Genomic DNA, 22995 nt, shown 5'->3' with positions numbered 1-22995 from the left:
AATTTTGATCATTGAATCTGTCACGAGAAAAAGTTCTGGAAACTATCCATGCATCGTTACGAACTCATACGGGGCTGACAGATTCACCGCGTTTGGTGGTAACAGGTAGACATATTTATATTTAATAAGTCAATAGGGTGGTTATAAAATGACGTGAGGCGTTAGTTCACAGTCCTCTAGCAAGTAAGGTATTGGACAAACCACTGCCAAATTATATGCAGGGTGTTCCGGTTTAACCTGCAATACCTCTGTTTTCGTAACTGTTAGTCCTAGATGAATACTTCCAATTGCAAAAATGTTCAAAATCAGATGAAGAATTAAGATATTAAAATTTTGAAGCAAATATAATAATAAGTCAAACTTTTTATACAGACCCTAGTTCTTCTAACTTATATTTAGGGAAATAATTCCCACTGAAAAATATTACTAACACAACACACGACCAAAACTCAAGGAGATATTCGAGTTCAAAGTTTTAAGAGACCTTACAGAAAATGAGATTTAAACTGAAGTCTTCTTCAAAAGGACAGAAAGTCCTTTATAATTTCAGATATGAACAAAATTTTTACGACAGAAAATATCTTACTAAAATTGGAAATGTTTAGGAATAGTTATCGTACATATTTTGTTGCAATGAATAAAGTTGTGTGGTATTTTTTCTGTTAAGTAATTAGAATAGGAACCATTATTTCCTATGCATACAATTTTTTAGAACATTCCAAAAAATGAACTTAACTACGTGCACTTACCAAACTATTAGACTTATCTAACTGTGCATGGTATTTTTTTTTTCGAAAAAAAAAAATTTTTTTTGTTCTTTTTAGACTAAACACTTTTATAAGTCAAAAGCAAAAATATTTTTGTAAAAGTTATGAATGTAAAAAAATGTACTGGTTAAAATTAGTTATTAATTAGCCTGAGTGAAAATTAATGACAACTGTTGTAATGAAATGAACACAAAAAAGCATATATGCTAAATTCGTAGGACAATTTTAGTTTATGATTAACTTTCCACATTCATGTTCGATGCTACCTGCAAATATTAATGTTTCCTGCGAAAAATTAATATTTCTTTTTTTTACCTTTTAAAACTGGATTGTAGGAGAGAATTTTTAAGCTTTATGGAAAAAAAGAGAATTTTCTTCTTCAACTCTCTCTAAAAAAATGTGTCAGAATGTAAAATGAAAGATTTCTTATTTTTCAGTGAAAAAAAATGTTATTTATTTTTTTGCTTATTATATGTTGACATGTATTACCTACATCCGTATGTGCAGGTGATAAGTTTGGAAAAGTCGATGATTTTTTAAAACTATATTATGCAACTTTATCTGTCTTTTTGTTTTGCATTTAAATTTAATATAAAATCTAATTTGCATAAACCTACTAATAAAATATTTATATATGTTACGTGCCATGTAGCTGATGTCTTTCAATGGAATAGAATTGTAGTTTAATCAGTTAATTCGGAGTTAAAACATAATCTGATTCACAAATTCTTTGTAACTGTTCCAGAATGTGTTAAGGAACCACATGATGTTTATATCCAAGAAGGAGAGAGTCTCTCAACTGACTGCTCAGCCTTTGGAGTACCATCGCCTGATATCAAATGGAGATCACGTTAGTAATTGATTTATTAATTACTCTATTGAGGTACAAAAGTAGACATACAAAAAGAAAAAAAAACATAAAATAACTGCATTTTGTTTCATATTGCCAAATTTAGTTTAAGGTGTGTAGAGGCGAGATCCTTATCTCTCAAGTGTGGTAGGCGAAATCAGACGACCATCACTAGGCTCATTAGTGGACACCTAAAATCTTTGACTTATTGAAGTGGAAAAAAGACTTTTCCAACCTGTGTGAAGTGTGCCGACCATCAGGCCACCCCCGAACATATACTGAATTGTCTGGGACTTTCAAGATTGGATCTTTTGGCGGATTCAATGTTGGTGTTGGATTTTTTGAGTGTGACGAATTTCATAGACCTGGTTTAGCGCTGCTAAACACCGGAGATTTGCAACAACAACAACAGAGGCGAGATCCAAACCGGATGACTATGTAAAAATAATGCGTTAACTGTATTTAAAACATATTCCATTAAATGTAAAGTTATCGCAAATTTATTAAATTAAATATACTTTGTTTTTAATGATATGCTTATAGCACTTTTTAATCGCAACTCCAACAAACTGTAGGGGGCACTGCAGCCATCGTCTAATGGCGGAAGAAAAGGGTAAAACAAACGCATGCCGTAGCGTAGAAAATGCTAATAAGTCTAGTAATTTTTGTTTGTATGCTTGATTTTTTTGCTTTATTCTTTTAAAATTAATTTTCAAAGTCCTGTGGATATTCTGGATCACGTAGAAAGGAATAAGAATTCAAGAAGCAATACTAAATGTTAGAAGTTAATGCAATTGCGAAGTTCATAGTTCTAAGCAGTTATTTCCACGATGTTAAATTCGGTATTTGGATGCCTCAGTTGCCAAATCGATTAACTCCACTTTTTAAAAAATCCTCATTTCTGCTTTAATAGTGCTTAATCAGTGCTTAGAATGTGAATTTATATTAAACTTTTGATTAAGAACATTTCTGATCCTGCGATGGCAGAAAATGTAACACGATGGCTCATTCACTCCTATGGATAACGTTATCTTCATCACTTTTTTATATCTCGTTCACTTCATCAACTTTTTGTTTTATGAAGTTAATCGATTTGGCAAGTGAAATATCCATTTATCAATTCTTGATGGACTACATTTTCTTTGTGGCCATGAGATTGACAAGAATAACATTTAATGTTAGATAATTTAATTATATGACATTACGATTGATTATCGAAAGAGGAAGATGTTGCTTCTTTGTCTTGTTTGGCTGGCGCTAATTATTTTACATTTGCAGCTGAGTTATTTCTAAAATTGCCGAATCGGTTAATTTTAATTTTTCTGTATGTTTCTAACTTCTAAATTATGATTTAATTTTGTTATGCTATGCAAATGATCAATAAAATTGTCACGAATATATGGTGGTAGTTTTCTTTTGAATTGATATTCCATTATTTCTTTAACTAAATCGAATTCTGTAATCTTTCTACCGTTTTATTCCACTCATGATAAAAAAAAAAGTAATTTAACTGACATACGAAATCTCGCCAAGGGATCTTTGCCTGCATAATACTAAAACCATAACCCTCAACAAATTGTTGGCGAAACTCTTCAGCTGATAATGCAAGCAAAGAAATACAATTGGCGCACTATTTTGGCGATTAAAATTCTCAGCTTTCGTTTTTGCTTGTTCAATCTCTAAACGTCGTTTCTCGGTTAAAAATTTTCATTCCCTTTTGCAATAATATGTTCAAGAAAATATTTTCCTTACTGTCCATTCCAACTAAATACTGCATTAAAAACAGTTATGTTAAATTAATTATTTTTAAACTAGGCGGAGATGAAAGCCCTAATTCTTCGGCTAATGTTATCAAATCCTTCTTTCGAACTTAAGATTAAAAAAAACCCATATCCTTACAAATACACACAAAACAATAAATCAATTTACTTGGTATGACGTTATCTTCTTTCAAAGAAAGAAAAAATGCTTCGAACTTTGAACAGACGAGCATATTCGTTGTTAATCTCATGCAAATGCGAAGTTTGTTGATCCAGAGTTTTCTTTTGTTTACTCTTTCGCACTCACGGCAATCAACTCACATTTTAGAGGGAAATACTGAAAAGTAACATTATTTTGAGAAGCTCGAGAATACTATTAAGGGACGAAACAATTTCTGTTGCCGAAAGCAATGTAAGACACATCGAATGCGTTAATAAATACTCATAACAAACTGCCTATGTTTACCAACAGATCCACGTGGAATGCAATGATGTACCCTTTTCTTTAATTTTACAAATAACCGCAAGGTAGCGTATTCGAGTACTGGAGTTGCGAATTTAAAACTCCGTTTCGTGAACTTATTTTCATTGCATTAATTGTCGATTAAGACTATGGTAATTTGCGTATTTTTCTATGGCACAATTAAAAGAAATATATATAAACCTGTTTCTAAGATTGTATTAAACTGCTATCTGCATTTAAATGCTTTTGATTTTAAATGAAAACTTGGAGCAAAATCGCCTACTCTTCTAGTTCTTATTTTTCTAGAGTAAGGTTAGAGTAAGGTGGACAAACAATTGCTACACAATACAAGTCATTTTTACATTGCTAAAACGTTTAGCTGCGCTAGATGTTAATTGTAATGGGATGCTGTTAAAGTAAGAACTACATTATATTTAAAGTATTTATGTAAAGTATTATTTACTGAAGCTAAAATCTAGGTCATAAAACCTTCTAGCCATGTATAAGCAAGTTCATTACGTTATTCAAAATAAGTAACCAAATACATTTCAGTTAAATTTGTCTAGAAATAACTTTTGATGAGACACTTAGCATAATATGCAGTTTTTAAAAACAAATAACACTTTCTGAAAACTATTATTAATTAAGTAGGGCAAAACACGGTGAATCTTACATTTTCAAAGAATAAGTTGTAATTACACAAGTTAAAATAGAACGTCTGTCTGTATAAGATTAAAATGTAGTTGAAAATTGAGCAGTAGTATGACAAATATAGTGTTAAAATATGTTTATTTTATTTAATTCTAGTAATTTCTAAACCTCATATTTCCTTAGTACAGCAAAAGAATGGGAATCCAACTTACCAGCAGATTCAACATCAATTGTCAGAGTTACTTTATCAGGATTCCTAATCATCGGTAAAGTTGATGCTAACATGAAAGGATAGTTGTACACATGTGAAGCATGCAATGGGGTTGGTAAATCACTTTTAAAGACTATTTCTATTTCTATTCATGGTAAGATTTAACGCTTAATATGAGTTTAAAAGCGAGTTGACCGAGCAAAGATCATGTCAGTTACAAGCAAAGAACTATTTTAAAGAAGGGATCACACAATGTATTTAATCAAGTTTGAGGGCTGATATTTCTGCGGTCATACGCAGACAATTAACTTTAATTTAACTTTTATTTAAAATTAACGATAACTGTTACGCATAGGCATTGCAAGTTGTCTCATATCGCAATTTCTATCAGCTACACATTAATTTTAAGAAACTGACTCGTGAAGTTAAGATACGCATGAAACTGAAGCAATGCAATGTTGTTAAAACCTATAATTTAAGTAAATTGCTTTGCAGAAAATTAAGTCCTCAAATCAAAAAAAAAAAAAAAAAGAGAAATGGTTTTTACTTTGCTTCAGAAAATATTTTTTTTTTGTTTGCAAACTGCGCCAGTAATAATTTTGGATCCCAGAGCTGATTCCGATAAATTAATTTAAATATTGCTGATATATGATGTGTAAGTATATTTTGTAATGTAATATCTGAATTATTTTAACTTCACATGCAAATGTTCTTTTTACTTCTCCAGTTATCAGCTGATAGCAGATTAAAATTCTTCACCCAGTTTCAGGGAAAGTTGAATTTATTTCCTTCTAATTGTTGCGGATGCCTCAAAGGATAACTATCTTTCTGACTGGACTCCAGTAGGGAAACTTATTTGCTTATAGGGTAGGAAAAAAACTATGAAACTCCTACCTATTTCTTCGTTGAAGTGTCATAGTAACTATTTCGTCAGATTAATACAACCAGTAAAATAGTGCGAAGTTGGAATTTTCCGAAATAAAAACGAGTGCGCTACCATTGTTTCTGAGTTTTCTGACTGCTATTTAAGCAGAGAAGGAATTAATGCATATAAAGGCTGTTTTTATAATAGTTAACGTGACTCATATACACCAAGGGCATTAAAAGCTTCCCATCAAAATCTTTTATTGTTTAAAAATTGTATTTCATAAAATAACAATATCATATAGCTATTTTGTTTCTGAAAAATGGGTGCGTATTCTGTACTTTGATTGCTACACTTGAACAACATTCGTGGATTTTGAATTACCGATCTTTCCCACTTGTCTCTGCGACGATTATACTAAAAAAACAACAACATTTGTTTTATGTTTTGATCATACAGATTCACAGATTATGTATTATATTATAGTTATTTTGCTATCTATCTTGAAGTACTTACTGGAGACAAACTATTTCCAAAAAGCATTAAACATTTTCCATAAAAAGTATACTTCCCACAGATTTTTTATGTGTGTATAGATTTTGAAAGTTTATACACAATAAGCACCATAAACAGTTTTATCACACTGAGTAAGTTTAATATTGGAAACAATTTTCTAACTATACTCATCAATTGGAATATGTATACACTTTCTTGATTACGAATTCTAATTAGAAACTGGTGTATAGCACCGTTGTGAATTACATGTAAAATATGTAAATAACTTTTTTTCTTCTTTATTCATTTCTAGAAAATTAAAAATACTGAAGAAAAAAAAACATGTTTAAAATGGTTGTTTTCATATTATGCTAGATTGTGCATGCATTTTTTACATGTTTTATAAATAGTCTCTTGCTTATTCATACTGTTATCTTTTGCTAACTCTTAGATTTGAAAATTGCTTATTGTTTTCAGAATATTGTTTTCGTGCATTAACTTAACCACCTTCTTATCGCGTGTTTTTATTACCTGTATTTTTTTTTGTAAGGAATATGAACTCTAAAATCAATCTTTTTTCCTACTTACCATTTACTTGCCGATTGCTATAATGTCAAATAGTGCATATTACTTTGAATGGCGTTTGCTTATTTGTATAAGAGATTTGTGTTCTCTTGGAGCAAGTGTGGGGTATACATAAAGTTGTACATTTAACAACGGGTTTATCTGATAACTTTTTTACAATTCGATCACTATTTTACTTACTTCTATCAATGAAATTGCTCTGAAAAGTGTTTTTAACTGTGTTTATTTTACTACATTTCCGCTTGGTATTTACAAAAATGGTTGATGTTGTAGCCGATTTGAAAGTTTGTACGTTAAATAGTTACGTTTGTCATAAAGAAAACGCTGTGTTTTCAAAATGCACTATACTAATTTTAATTAGTGTTTTGCACGCGTTTCAGATCCTTTTTCTTTTGCATTTTTAACATAATTTCCGTTTACATGTTTTTTAAACGTACTACTTTAAAAACGTGCACTAATTTAAATTATGTTTAATTACATTAATACGTATACCATTTTAATTTATTTACAGTGTACAATTACCAATGTATAATAAAATTTTAGATAGGATTACCGTATGAATATCTAAGTTTTGTACTGTATTGTTATAAGAAAGCAGACTTGATTCTTGAAATGTGTTTGAAAGTCATCTTTAAAATGTATGGTATTTCTTTTACATACGTAGTGCCTACTCATTTAATTTTTCCATTTTTTGAGTGTAAAATATTGAAGCAATTATGGTGATTTGAATTATTTCACTAAATTGTTTTTCGTATTGTTTTGAAGTAACTTTAAACATGTGTGCTATATCTGTGCTTAAAAACTGTAAACAAAATATGAATGGTCTGTAGTGTTAATACAAAATGTAACTTCTTATTACAAGTTGTATATGTACCTAGTTAGAACACTACATTCAATTTCCGTTTTAACACTGAAATGGGAAATACAGCGTCGACACCGTTTCGTATTTTTTATCTTTTGTGAATCTTGCATAGAAAATGACATTTCAATTCTTTAATAATTGTGAAAGATAACATTCATGTATGATGATTAATTTTCTATTAGTAATTTTTCAAAAAGATTTTGTTCATTAAGTATGTATCGTTCCACGTATTCATACTATTTTGAATACAGAGTAAAATAATAATTTTAGTTGCATTCTATTAAATGAAAAATAATGTAATGTTTATTGAAATAAAAGTTTGTTGTAAAACCTAGTGTTTTATTTACATTGCTCAAAAAAGCACGTTCAGTTTTATAAATTTTTTAAAAGTAGTTAAGTAGCATATTTTTGTACTTACAATTTTGTAAGCTCATTCGTTTTATAGCACTAAAATATATTTTACGGATCAACACAAATGGCACACCTTATCTTTCAAATGAAGAGAAATAACATATCCAACTCTGAATTATGTGGTTTGGTAATATTATCGTATGAGCATTACATTAACTTGTTTTGAAATTAATTCATATATTACTCCAATAAAGTTACTTCAATTTTTTCCCGACATGTGGCGCTAGTAGCGCATTGTTGTAAAACGCACAAAAACATAAAGATTGACGCCATATTCCAATGAGGCTATCAGCTGCCTTTTCGATAATAATTTGAAAGTTTAATTCCTTCGATAAATCTCTTGATTTTTTCAAAGACTAATATTGCTTAATCTGTGATGTGCACGAAGAAATTATTACTGATAACATGCGTTTTATTGACATTTATATTGGACGTATATGCTGGGGGTAAGTAATTTTACTCTGTAAGAGCTAGGGTCTGATCGACAATGTGCTCTATAGAGGATGCTAGAACATTTTTGATTGATGAATTTAGATTTGCTAAAGTAATCTTTACTGCTCTGAAAATAGTATGATTACCCTAAAACATTGTACAATCGTTAATGTTTTGGGGGGATTTGTTTTCGACTGTACGGAAAATATTCAAATATTTTTTCATTTTAGTATTTGTTCAAATCTAATGTTGTTTCAAAATAACTAATGTGCAAGAAAAGAATCTTTGAACTAGTTAGTACAAGAGGAATTTATAGCAATCATGTTAGTTTAGAATTTGTTTTGCCATAAAGTTATCATGTCATACATTGAGATGAAAATATTTTTACCTATGACGATTTTATTCATATTTTACAATATTAATGTAACATTAAGTGCAGTTACTGTAATATTTTTGATTAAAAAAGTGCATTAATGATCACACTTTAAGAATGTGAAAATCCATTTAATACAACACAAATTCTTATTGTTAATTTTGAAAATCTGAGGATGCGTCCCTTAAACTGCGAAATCTTTCTAAAATAACTTTCTTCAGTTTTTACTACATGAAGATACTCTTCAGTTTAATGCTCTTTAAATAGCAGAAGTGAATCCTACAGTTTCAGCATTTAAAACTGTATATATTAAAAATGAGATCGCCTAGTACTATTGTGTTATACTGTGCGCACTAAAATTATGAAATAACGTTATAAGGAACATAAGAAAGAAAAGTTATTGGAAAAATAACGAATCGGTGTTCTAATGCTACGCAATTTTTACCAGGAAAAAAACTTTGCGAAAATGTAAACACTAAAAATAATTTTTGCCAAAAAATGTATAGATTCATAAGATTCACACATGTTGGAAATAACTAATCGTTCTAGATTTATTTTATAAAGATAACTAAATATTTCTATATTTTGCAGCTGTAATGCTTATTTTTTCACTTATCATGAGAGTTAAATTTAATCAATTACAAGTATTCTTCATTCATGTTCATTTCTATATGTTTTTATATATGACATTTAAATTAATCAATATTTTCCTCTTTAATTCATATTATATAATATGCAATGTAGGAACTGATTTTGCGTTATTACATGCAAATTTTAACTTGCAGAAGCACCTGTAGTAGCAGATTTTTCATTTCCGTCAGCCTTAAAAGAAGGTGAAAGAGGTAGCGCCACGTGCACTATTAGATCTGGAGATAGACCAATACAGTTCAAGTGGAAAAAAGATGGAAAAGATATTTCCGAATTTAATAACATTGATATTCAATCGGTTAAAGATTCGTCTATTTTAATTATAGAAAGTGTTTCATCGAAAAGTTCTGGTAACTACACCTGCATTGTGGTTAATTCTTTCGGAACCGACAAATTCACCGCTAATTTGGTGGTAACTGGTGAGTAATTTCTTTAGATTCTGTGACAAGTAATATTTTTGTCGACTTTTAATGCACAAAAAGAAATGCAGTTTTAAAATGTGTATTGTATTACGAAAAGTGAAATATTTAAAATTATTGTAAATGCTTTGAGAAAATTTAGTAAGATTCTATGTTGAGGTTTTTAAACACAATGAAATGCATTTTTCAGCATTCTTAAATAACTTTTTACGATTGTCATAATATACGAACTCAATTTTGTTTTATTTAATGTACAACACATTTTGTTTTTTAAGTATAGGTTGCCGTCAATGATAAGGTTCCATGACTAGACCGCAAAGATTTTTCATTTCCCGTACCAGAGTTAATGCAGACGCGTAATCAGTTTTAGTACTTCCCTTTGCCTGAAAATTCTACTGCAGAGTCGTCAAGTAGCAAAAATTATTTCATTATATTATAAATCAATCAGAAAAGAGTTCTACCATTATTTTACTAATTATTGATATTTTCATTTAGTTATAACATGCTTTGGATATCGCTGATCATCTAAAATGAACATTGACTTAAAAGAGTACCTTTTCAAGTGCAATTCCCCATACTTCATGTATCATCATGATTCGTTACAGCAGTAACACCTGTAAGAATATTCAAAATGACGCAGTTGCTATCATTGGACCACTAGGTGTTTCCATGAATGGACCACCTGAAAAAGTGTTTCATTCATGGAAAATCTCAAATATTGCTGTAACTTCAGCTCAATTACCTTTGAAAATTGCTCAATTGTATTAAAATAAATATTACAATGAAAAAATAATATCAGTAATTCATGAAAACTTATGTACTTTATAATAATTTCAAGACTTTTTTTTAAATAAAATTAATTAAAAATTTAAAACATAATAATACAGTTTCAAATACTTTTGCTGTTCCAAAAAAATGCAAAAAATATTAAAATATGGCCAGTGGACTGGACAAGTGAGAGCATGCAACGTGCTACCAGAAATGGTGGCATGGACCTTAACAAAATCTGCCCACAATATAGAGTCTTGAAAGCAATTTTATACAGTCGCATTGAAGATAAAAACTGTTTTTTTGTTACATTAGTCACTTATTAAACATTTAGGAGATAAGCCCTCCGAAATTACATTATGATTAGTGAATCATATTTTGAAACTAGAGAAGAAGTTTTTGGAATTACTTCCGAAAAATTGGGGGAATTGGCTTTTCAAGAGGCTGAGAAAAATAACATGTCCCACAGATTTAATTAAGACAAAAAGCCTGTTAATACTATAGTGTCTGGTAATTTGAGACTTAAGTTTCTGGTTTCTGTAATAAAATGGTCAAAAATGTTCTCTGACATTTAGGGAGTAAGTACAATCTTGCGTCAAACGAAAATGTTCAAAATCTATTTAGCAACATTCTCAACAGTTCAAAAGAGGTTGAAAAAATATTAGCTAAGAACAGTGTTGCACAGGTTGGGAAAATATCAAGTGGTAAACGAGGTGTGATGACAACAACTATGTGTTGTGTGAGTGCTGGATTTTTTTTTAGGTTCCTGTTATCCGAAAATAAAACATTTTAGAAGATAAATCTATTTTTCTATAACTTATTGTTATTAATAGTGTTTATTGATGTTTATTGTTATAAATATTTGCAAGTTACGCATTGATTTTTTAATTTGAGAATGTGGTCCATCAATGGAAACTCGATGGTCCATCCATGGCCACCTGTAGCCATGAATGACCACATGCTAAAATATTTATTTTTAATTTTTATTTTTTATTGTGAATATTTATTATAAAAGTGAATTTTATTATTGAAGGAGAAATATACTGAGAAATTGTTCCTATTATTAACGCGAAATTTGAGCTATATTTCTTTTTTGAAAATTTTCGAAAACTGTTATGTGGTTCATTGACAGCAACCTTTCCCGATCATTAAAACAAATATTTCAGCTCTAATCCGAGTAAGTTTTTGAAGAGAATTGTTTTTTACTTAAGTTTGGATAAACTGTGTGCCAGCACAACCTCATTTAAGTTAAGGAAAATGAACAAATATTTTTGGAGAGTAGGATGGCAAGAAAAGTAAATGACGTCACGTCAGCTATAGCATATATAAATTTTGATGGGATTTATTTATTATTATTATTATTATTTTTGAAACTGACATTTTTTCCGATTCAAGGCACAATGGGTTATAAAACATCTTAAACAACTGACTGTAAAGTACATATTTTGAGCTATTTTTCTCTGAAGAAAAGTTCTGTGAAAATATTCAAAATTAGATTTAATGTTTTCAGATTTAATAAACAGTACGATATAAATATGTAAAGAACAAACAAATTTCAAAATAAACTTATTAGACGCTATTTTATTGGGTAAACGAGATGCTTCTTAAACAAAAAATATGCATATTAGGAACATGTCCTATTTTCAGATTCATAGAATATCTTTGGAGGTATTTTAAAAATATATTTCCTTGTCTCTGTGATTGAAAATAATGACTTCTATTTTTCCCATGCGTCGCTATGCGCGAACATATGCACATGAATGAAATTTCCAACGAAAAAGAAAACCTTCAAAGTAGAATAAGTGCAACGACAATAAATTATACAAAATATATTAATATCAACTAACTTTGAAAAAAAAAAAAAAAAACTGAGATTTTAATTTTTCGTTCTTTAAGACTTTGAATGTTTAAGAGTGTTTCAAAAAGTTATATTTAATCAATGTTCAGACTTAGAGAGTAATTTTTAATCTTTTTAGTGTTGTTGAAAGCATTTTAAAAAGGAAAGTTCATTTTCGCAGCTCCTCCAGAATGGATACTAGAACCAGAAGACGTATTTACACAAGAAGGTGAAGAAACAAGAATTGATTGTAAAGCATCTGGAGTTCCTCTTCCAACTATCACTTGGACCACAGTTAAGTATTTTATTTGGTAACTAGCTTGAAAACTACCTCAAAAAAGCTCACACATTAGTTATAGGGTGATTTTCCAGTAGTTGACCATTTAGTGGAAATTTCTACAAGTTCTATTTAATTTCACAGGGGAAAAGATTGGGAAAAAATTGAAAAATTTTCTATTTGTCTACAAAACCACCAGGATTAACGGTTACTAATCATTTTTCTGTTTTACTTACTATTTTTCAAATTATTTTGAATTGAAGTTAAAAAGGGAGATTGCGCCAGTAATTGACCACTTACTTCCAGTAGTTGACCAGCGTCTGGCAGTAGTTAACCACTTTTTAAACACTAAAATTTGAAACCTACACTATTAAAATCAGACCGGATGCATGCATGTATGTACTTAAGTTTCCTTAAAGGTAGCCCCCGATTCGTTGTTGGGTAGGTGACTGTATCACAGATTTCACGTGACTTTGATTGCGGTTACACGACAGTGATGACTCAAAGGTTAAAATGTCGTGAAAACTTCGTGACATTTGGCGCCAAAACTAAGTCACGAAAAAATGGTGCCAACTTTATATTATATCTTCGATTCCTTGCCAAGCCTATAGACTACAAATGCATATGACGTCACTGATATATGAGATGCCGATGGCACTTCAGGCGGAGAATCTAGCCACCCTAGACCGCTCAAATAATGTTTAAATATTAAAACATTACTACTAAAAATAATGCATTGATATTATGGGTGATTGGTGTAAGTACAGTACTGACATTAATTGCATTTTCTACAACCAGTAGTTGACAACCCCCCAATCCCAGCATAAAGATTATTAAAGTGATGCAATTTTTTTATTTACTTAGTATAAACATGGAGGATCAGTATATATCAGTAAGTGAACCTGAAGAATAAAATTTAACGTCGAGGAATACGATTAAACATCTTATCTCATTACAATCCTCACTAGTAAGAAAAGTGATTTTCTTGAAATTTTTTATATGTCTTTGTGAGTGCACCATCCTAACCTTCATTCAAAACTTTAGTTACAACTATAAGAGAACACTTCATGGGATGTTATAAATTAGTTCCAGCAATCAGATTAAAAGTATCTACTTATTTATTCTTGTTTTGTACATATTAGTGCTCGAGTGGTCAACTACTGGCAGGTGGTCAACCACTGGTGAATCACCCTACGTATCTAAAAGAGTTGTAAATGTCACTCAGCAGAATATACTAGAGAAAGTTTAAAACAAGTAAAGGCTAATTGCGAAACTAACGATTTTTTTTCGCTCTGGTGTTACCCGATTCAAAACGTATGTGAATTATCGTAAACTGCGTTTCATTATCAGAATAATTTGAAACACTTTTTTTTTGTAGAGAATAACAGGAGCAAACTGCAAATTCTCGGTGCATTAAGACCCTCAGTTTTTTTTAATATTAAAGAAAGAAGTCGATCTATTTATTATGGTTTTTCGTTATGATTCTTTTTATTCAGCATCGACCTATTAATCGTTATAGTTTGTATTTTGAATGCTATTGGAAAAGAATGCGTGTTTATTAGTACAGTGAAACCAGAGTAAGTTGACCACTTGTGTGGCAGTACTTTAGTGATCAACTTATTTAGGTGGTTAACTTATAAGGTTTGATATATATGATTCAGGGCTAATCCTGTACCGGACAAAAGCGGTCAGTTTAGACAGGTTGTCAACTTATAAGGCTGCTCAACTTTACTGGTTTCACTGTACTACGATCAGGGGCGGATACAGGATTTCATTTTAAGGAGAGGGTCATGCTCAAGAACGTAGTCTTACCTACAAAACTTTTCTTCAACGAATAACACCCCCCCCCCATAAAAACTCTTCAAATATACAAAAAAAAAATCATTGAAATCATACAAATATGCTTACAAAAATCATCGAAATCATTTAAAAAGTTTTCTTAAAAATAATTTTTAAGTTTCAGAATGTAAGCCAAAAACCCACGTCCGCTTTCTCACCCGGACGTTTCATTGTTTTTGTTATAGTTCAGGGATTCCCGAAGTGGGTGCCGCGGCACCCTTGGTTGCCGCAAGGAGGGGCGAGAGGTGCCACGAGCTATCCATATTTTCAATATGCGTGTATAATTGAAATAGATTAGGCTGCCGTGAAAAAATTGTAATTCGTCAAAGGTTGCTGTGAGAGTCGGCAAAAATTGGGAACACCTGTTATATGTAGTTCTTTTGTAACAAACGCGGCCTTTTTTGTTCAACAGCGTTTCCGTCTAATACGGTGGGCTAGTTTACGAGAACCTTTGTATAATAAGGTTTTGTGCTAACACGACACTCAAATTTTACATTTCTTGCACGATACTAAACCCAAAACACTGATTTTAACTAATAAACTATTTACCGCACAATTAAAAATAAACTCAGCACGACTAAAAACGAAACTATCTAAAAATTTCATTAGAAAGAAATTATAATCTACGCAAACTTTACAGAAAAAAAGAAACATTTACACACTCAAATGTTTTATCGATTGAAGCGATGCTTTAGGCTTTGGATATGGTTTTAAATTAGCTATCGTTGATTAAATTTGTTGCATAAAAAGCGATCGGGCATCAGACACTTCTTTGTTACTTTTCATTATACAAGCTGCAATATACCGCAGAGTAACTGTCTCAAAATAAAATGTTTTACTGTCACATATTTTAAAGATATATGCTATAAATAAAAAAGTGACAGTTTATAACCCCACCTCCCAAAATCTAGAACTATTTACTGTTTCTTATTATAGTTTCGGTCCGGCTTTTCTTTCTTTTTTTTTTTCAAGCAGTCATTTTCACTACTCAAATGCAATGAACCTTAAAACAGGTTGCAAAGTGTTGCATAGATTTTGATGGGGGGCGGGGGGGGGGTAATGACATCACCCATTGTATCCACTTCTTACGGTTTCGATCAAGGTTTTTTTTTCGAGCAAACAATCAAATACTGTTGCGGTTTTTTTTTTTTGGGGGGGGGGAGGGTCATGACCCCCATGAAGCCCTTCTTGTATCCGCCACTGGCTACGATTGCCTTAACTGACAGCAAGACAAAAAAGACAAATTCGTATTGAATCAGTTTTAAGAATAGGAATCTGATATTTATAAAAGAGTTCAGTAAAAAATCTTTGATGCAACATGCACCATTTTTTCTGAGATTTTACAAGATTTTTTTATAAGCTGCTTAAGTTGAAATAGTTGGCGTTTTAGCCATCCAAGTCTAATTTTACTAACAACACTTTTTCGGAGTGAATTAAGAAAATGACTTTGAGTTTTTTAAAAATTAATTTTTGTTCGCTTTTAGAAAGATGTATTACTGTTACTCGTAAAAGATTTTACTAGTTCAGTTTTTATGTTCTTACACGAACTTTGTAGATTATGCCTTATTAATGCTCACATCTAAAAGTCTTATTGCCCGTATCGAATCTAATTTGTTTTTAAATACTTTTATACTATTGTAAAGCTTTTGAGCTCTTAATTACCGTTTTCCTCGATTCACGACGAAAAGCATAGTTGTTTTAAAAGTTGAATATACCGTTTCACAGAAAGCAATGCATGATGTATCACATGTATAGAAAGATATTTTTTGATATTTTCATATTTTTGATATTAAGATATTTTTTGATAAGATAAGATTTATGAGTGACAGCAGAATCCACTCTGTGATACCAATGATCCTAGTTGATCCTTTGATTTTTTAAAGATGTTTTCATGCATAATAATTAATGTCTCGAGTTTTCCTTTAATTGATGTACAAACAGTGAAGTAGTGTTTCTCTACTTGTTTTGACCTGCAGATCTGCAAAAATGAAAGGGGGGGGGGGGGGTATTCACACCGGTGATTTTTTTTCCTTTTAAAAAACTTCTATACCAAGATTTTTCTCATGATTTGATTAGAATAATGTTTATATGTGAAATTTAGATATAATTGTACTTATTAGGCAAATGCAAATACCCTTTGTAAAAAATCATAGACAATTGAAAAAAGTAATCACAAAATAACATGAGCAGCACAGTATAAATTATAACAGTTATTATTATAATAATTTTATTATTTTTATTAAAAAATGAAGTCTTTTGGACGTAAGCTGTTAAAAATCTTCGAAGACTAGTCTGCCTAACCAGAGATTAAGAATATCCGCAGTAAGGGGATCAAACTGCCTCTTCTTACATTTAGTTTTTGTGCTACCATAGTCTAGGTGCAGTAAAAACACATTTACGTGTACGTGCTATTACGTTTGGGGCTTTTTGACGGATATATTTTCTTGTTTGTATTCCATCATGTACTGAGCTGTATTATTTTGCTTGTAGGTGACAAAGGCAGCTTAAAATTGTCTTCAGAATTTTCTACTGTAATGAGAGTATCATCAGAAGGCTCTCTCTTAATTTCAAAAGTCGATTCTGCGATGAGGGGTGCCTATACCTGTGAAGCTGATAATGGAATTGGTAAAACTCTGAAGAAGTCTATTTATGTTCATGTTAAAGGTGAGTAGCGTGGTTCAGAAAAACTAGTTGTGCTAGGCAAGCATTATGGTTTACCTAAAAATCATCTTGTATATTTGCTGATCTGAAGTTTTTTTAAAGTATGCATTTTACATAATTCTTTGACATAATGATGATGTAATTTTCAGCACGATACGTAGTTGCTTAATGTAACTAACGTCACTTTCTATATCCTGTCCTTGTTAAAAAAAGCTAGATTTCATACCTTAATTCATTATTTAAAAAAGAATTACAGTCATATTGATATACTTTTAAATATATATTAGAAGATAATATGTTTTTCATCACATTTAACTAATTATTATACTCCCCATTCATTGGCTATTAATACAACTGTCTGACAGATATGTGAAAATTTGATATTTTTTACTAATACTATTTGTTTAAACATAAAATAAATTATTTTTGAGAAAAATGTTCTATGTGCAATTTGTATTATTTCTTGTCTGATAAATTATTAATTAATTTAACTCTGTTTGAATTTTCTGATACAAGACTTTGTTTTCTGCCTGTTTGCTGCATTTGTTGATTTTGATTCACGAAGCTTTACTGTGTCCATTTTTAAAAGTTATTCAACTACAGTACATTTGAATACAGCACCTATAGTTAATCTACGTTCGCATAAATGCAACATAACTCTAAACTTAAATTAAAAATTGTTTTATGTACTTGACAAAACAATTTTAACACATTTGTTTTGTTCAACTTTGGTTATTTCAGGTACTGATAAACAAGAATACATTTACATGCCGATAATATTGGTTTATTTTTACAAATTTAGCAAAACAAAACAAACAAACAACAACAACAACAAAAAAAAGCTATCATGTTAATAAAAGCTTATATCGAAGATTATTTTGTCTTATATCCGATACAGACAAAACATACAATAAAGCAATGATATCAGGTACCGATAATTAAGAATATTTTTACATTACAATTATCTAGTATTATTTTTACAGATCTTGCAATAAAAAAACACATAAGCAATTTTCATGTTAATAAAAGCTTATATCGAAGTTTATTTTGTCTTATATTTATCCAGAAACGTACAAGAAAAAACACGTTTAACGCAATTGAATGATTAATGATTGCATGAAATATACACTCACATAAATCCATAAATTGACTTCTCATATGAATCACGCAAATAAAAAAACTGTTTCCTATGTTTACTTTTTCATACATTTCGAAGGCTTTTTATTGGCAGTGTGAAAAATTCAAATACTTATTTTAGTTTACATTTCCCCCAATATGTGGCGCTATATGTACCGTAGTTTAACTACATTATGAGGAATACATACATAAGCTTAGTAATAAACGCCATGTTTCACGTAGTTCGGAGTGCGCACAGAGTTTGCTTAATGTTCCGCATATTATTTAAATATCATGATTTTTATGTAAAATAATGCTTGTAGAGTTTACGAACATATGAGAAGAACGAAAAAACAAGATCAAAAACAAGATCATGATAAGAATTGTGATGGTTATCCTGTTTTCCTCAGCATCAGCTATGGGTGGAGGTAAGTACAATTTTAAGTTTGGTTAAGAGTGGAATGGTTTTTGATCTAAGCATTTTAAATTGTTAATAGTTTTCTAGTGGCTTACTAGTTCTTAAATCAACGTAAATAATGTCAAATGTGAGACTTGTACAGTTAAGCATTTACAAGAACGAGTGTTGCTTAAAATAATTTTTCTAAATGCATTCTGTACATTTAAGCTATGATGTTTAACAAACTCTTTGGTTTTGTTTATTTTTCAGTAATATATTTTGCATTTATTGCAGTTCAACTTGAGTTTTTTAAACATTGGAGTTTACAAAGGTTAATTTCATAAGAATAAATAATAATATTACTTTAAATCGTATGATATCTTTATGCAGATTGTAAGTGAAACTTTATTTTCTTTCTGTTAAGTTACAGACTGATCAGTTAAGATGATATTCAAGCTCCCTTAAAGAAAAAAAATATAAACAGCGTAGCTGCTTGTGCATACATTTTTGCAATTATACATTTCTGATGTTTTATTTAAGACAGGAAGAACATTTCAATCAACATTTTCTGCAAGAAAATTTCCTTGGAGGAATAAAAGTATTTAAAATTATGACTTTAAAAGCTTGTATATCGATACGAATTAAAAAATAATAATAAAATGATCTTTTTTCTTAGCTATAAAAATTGAATAAACCTAACATAAAACATTTGTTTTTGCAAACAATTTTTAATGAAAAATGTACAAAAATAAGTGAAAATAAAACATTTACATTTTCAAGTTTTTTTTTCTGAAAAATGCACTCTGAATTCAGGTTTTTTAAAATAAAATTATCAAGAATTAATTGTAAATAATTTAATTCAAAAAATATTTGAAATAATTTTTTGTTAAAAATTGTAAATATAAAGTATTTATCGTGCATTTGCTGTTCGTATTATTGCTATTAAAAATTCTATTTATATCTATTTGTGGGTTATTTTATCAAGAATTTATTTTTTAGAAGCTCCAGTTGTAGTCGATTTTACTTTTCCATCGGCTTTAAAGGAAGGGGAAAGAGGAAGCGCAGTTTGTACTATAAGATCTGGTGACAGACCCCTACAATTTCAATGGAAGAAAGCAGGAAGGGATATTTCTCAAGACCCTAATATCGAAATACAATCTGTGAAAGATTCTTCTTTCTTGATTATTGAATCAGTTACAGCCCAAAATGCTGGTAATTATACTTGCATCGTCACTAATTCCTATGGGACTGATAAATATACTGCGACTTTGACTGTCACAGGTAAGTTTCACTGATTTTTAAAGCAAATGATACATTTTTTGTTGCTTATAATTTAAGCATAGTTTGTATTTAAGATGTAATTAATTTAGAAATTACATTGAAAGTTTGTTAAATATTTCTTAAAAATAACTTCGCAATAAGCATAAGTAAACTAAATTCACTCTAGTTTTGCGTTTCCGTAAGAGACAGTGGCGGCCAAAAATCTGCATCACTTGCAAAAAATCGCATTTTTAAAGAATTTCTCGAAAAATTAGAGAAAAACGGTTCTGTAACTCTTGTCAAATAAAATTATATGCTTCAACTGACGTGTTTGAACAAACCGTTTTTTTAACATACTTCATCGTAAGCAGTTGTAAATTTCAGCAATTAGTTTTCTTACTATGCATTTTTTTAAAACATATTTTCGTGAAATTATCACTTATATTTACGATGATATAAGTATTTTCTGAAAGAATATCAATTTCGTTCGCCTTTATTTGACTCATATCAAGCAGAGTTTTCCGTCCTGTTTACCAAACTTTCACAAAATTTGACAAGAAAATCATTATACTATAATGTGATTTTGTTTTTGACAATTTGATGAAATATGAACAATTAAAGCGATTAATGTCTCACTGCGCATGCGCGAAAGATAGCAAATTACAACTTTAAAAATTTCGTAGATAAATAGGTTTTATCTTATAAAAGCAAATTCTGTTGAATATCTTAAAAACTTAAAAAATATCTACTCCGTAATGAGCTGGATTTTAATTATTCTCGAATAAATGAGTTCCTTAGGTTCGTTAGCAAATGTGTCAATCTTGGCTTCAATTGCTCAGTGTGGTTCGTGATAACGACAGATTATTTGTGATCGTTCCCTTCCGAATAATCGCCTATAGAACAATCATTGAAATTCGGTTCATTTGGCACCTGATACCTTTTAAAGTTTTTATGATATTCAACTAGATTTTTTTATAAGACACCAAATTTATTTGGCAATCAAATTCTGAAAGTTATAAATAGATATCTTTCGCACAAGATCAGTGAGGAATTGATTGTATTAGATGTTCATACATTATCAAATTTTCAAACATTTATTTCCAATTTTAGTATAATAACCTCGGAAGTTTTTTGACAGTTTGGTAAGATTTAACAGAAAATTTGCATGTTATAAGGCTATAGTGTTTAAGCTACAGTTTCCAGAAGAAAAAAAAAACCCTCAATATTGACACTTAGTTTAAATTAGAGTTTGCACTGTCGAATCATGTACAGGAAAATCTGACATGAACGGAGTCATAACGGTCACTTAACTACAAAGTTTTTCCTGTCAAAATGACGGTTCAAAAATAGTAATCACAATAGTAAGGATTTTAGTTACATTTTTACTAATAATTGTATTTATGGATACAAAAACATTCATGGTAACAATCATGTTTGCATATTGTTTTCAAACTTAACTAATAAATTTTTACCTGTTAATTTCTTTATATTAGCTCCCCCAGAATGGATAATAGAACCCACAGACATTTACACGCAAGAAGGGGAAAGTTTAAGCATAAAGTGCAAACAATCCGGAGTTCCTGTTCCAACTATTAAATGGATAGCAGTTGAGTATAAGAGTGAATTTTTTTATAGTTTATAGTTTTGTGTATGGTATCTGGTACCCGGTACACACATAAGCTACATTTGTATTTGAATTTTTAATATCCTACACTTATCTGTAAATCATCATCTGTATCCTCTCTTATGACAAAACAGGTGATGAAACTGGTCAAATCGTATCTTCTGATTCATCTGCATCTTTACGAGTTTCATCGGATGGATCGCTTGTTTTTTCAAAAGTAGAAGCATATATGCATGGTTCCTACACTTGTGAAGGTGACAATGGTTTCGGTAAACCACTGAAAAAGACAATAATGCTTTTCGTTCGTGGTAAGCTCTTGAAATGCTCGATCAAATCAAATAATTGAGAAATGGTTGATGTGCCAAGCAAGCAAAATGTCAGAGCTAACCCATTTCAAGTTTCATTTAATTTATTTTAGAAAACATATGTTGTTTTCATTCAAATTTTTAACACCTATAATTTTTTCTTTCAGTGTTTCTGTTTTTGCATGCTGGACTGTATTTCTCATCTGCTCATTGTCATTAACACAGCACTTTATTCTCATATGTTGCTTTTAAAAATATAAATGTCATCATTTTTTAGTGTTAAATGAATTAATTTTACAAATTAGGATCTGTGTAGCCTTTACGATGTTACCAGGTTAAGTTTGCCCCAAGTATATAAATGATTAACATTCACGTTATGTTTTATCACAACTTAATTAACTAGTAGCATTAAACTAATGCTACTAGTAATTTTTAAATTAAAACTAAAGCTATATTTTAAGGGAAATTAAGCTATATTCCTTTAAAATTCCTTACATTATAAACCTTTTCCTTTTTTTTTAAATCTTTCCGCTAATCTATACATTTTTATCAAATTTTTTTAAACTCAAGCGCCATTTGAAAGGATTATTATAAGAGAGTAAAAATACTTACCTATTTATTAACAACGTGTTTTCATTCCTAAAATCTACTAACAAATTTTAACCCCATTTTCATTGCTCATTTTTAGCCTACATTCCCAGTAAAAGTCAGAAAAAGAAGAAAAAAGCATGAAAGAAGGCTTAATGCATCTTAAAAATATCGCGAAAAACAAAAAAAAAAGTCAAAAATAAATAAAATAATGAAATAAATATCGAAAAATTAAAAATTGGAAAGTAGGGTATTGAGATGGGGAAAAATGTCTGTCGGTCTGTCTGTCTGTCCTAATAACTTTTGAATGAATTGTCCAATTCGAAAAAACTTTTTTTATTCGAAAAATCTGGGCGAGGACACTTCATTCCCATACTTCACTTTTTGATTTGAACTATTTTTTGTTCAGTTTTGAACAGTTCAAAAAAAAAAAAAAAAAACTTAACATTAGCACCTACGGGGAAATTCAAGGCAATTCGGAACTGTGTGGCGAATTTGCTTCAAAAAAACTTTGTAGGAAAAAGATTTTGA

General features: G+C 30.1%; 2 protein-coding genes across 2 annotated transcripts in view; both read left to right on the top strand.

Moving 5' to 3' along the window:
• LOC129234371 (cell adhesion molecule Dscam2-like) overlaps positions 1-12712 on the top strand; it is a 75699-nt gene extending 62987 nt beyond the window's left edge. The window contains exons 11-13 of the mRNA XM_054868365.1: positions 1513-1617; positions 9511-9792; positions 12579-12712. Of these exons, the coding sequence (XP_054724340.1) occupies positions 1513-1617; positions 9511-9792; positions 12579-12712 (521 nt within the window). The remainder of the gene's footprint in view (positions 1-1512; positions 1618-9510; positions 9793-12578) is intronic.
• A 706-nt stretch (positions 12713-13418) lies between these two features.
• Positions 13419-22096, top strand: LOC129234370 (cell adhesion molecule Dscam2-like). The gene is made up of 7 exons (XM_054868364.1): positions 13419-13431; positions 17004-17177; positions 18701-18718; positions 19687-19968; positions 21441-21566; positions 21706-21879; positions 22044-22096. Exons 1-7 carry the CDS (start codon positions 13419-13421, stop codon positions 22094-22096), a joined length of 840 nt encoding a protein of 279 aa, XP_054724339.1.
• Positions 22097-22995: the final 899 nt, after the last annotated feature.

Source organism: Uloborus diversus, chromosome 1 (assembly GCF_026930045.1).
Source record: "Uloborus diversus isolate 005 chromosome 1, Udiv.v.3.1, whole genome shotgun sequence".
Classification (NCBI taxonomy): Eukaryota; Metazoa; Arthropoda; class Arachnida; order Araneae; family Uloboridae; genus Uloborus; species Uloborus diversus.
The sequence above is the reverse complement of the archived record's forward strand: the minus strand, read 5'-3'. Positions and strand labels throughout refer to the sequence as shown.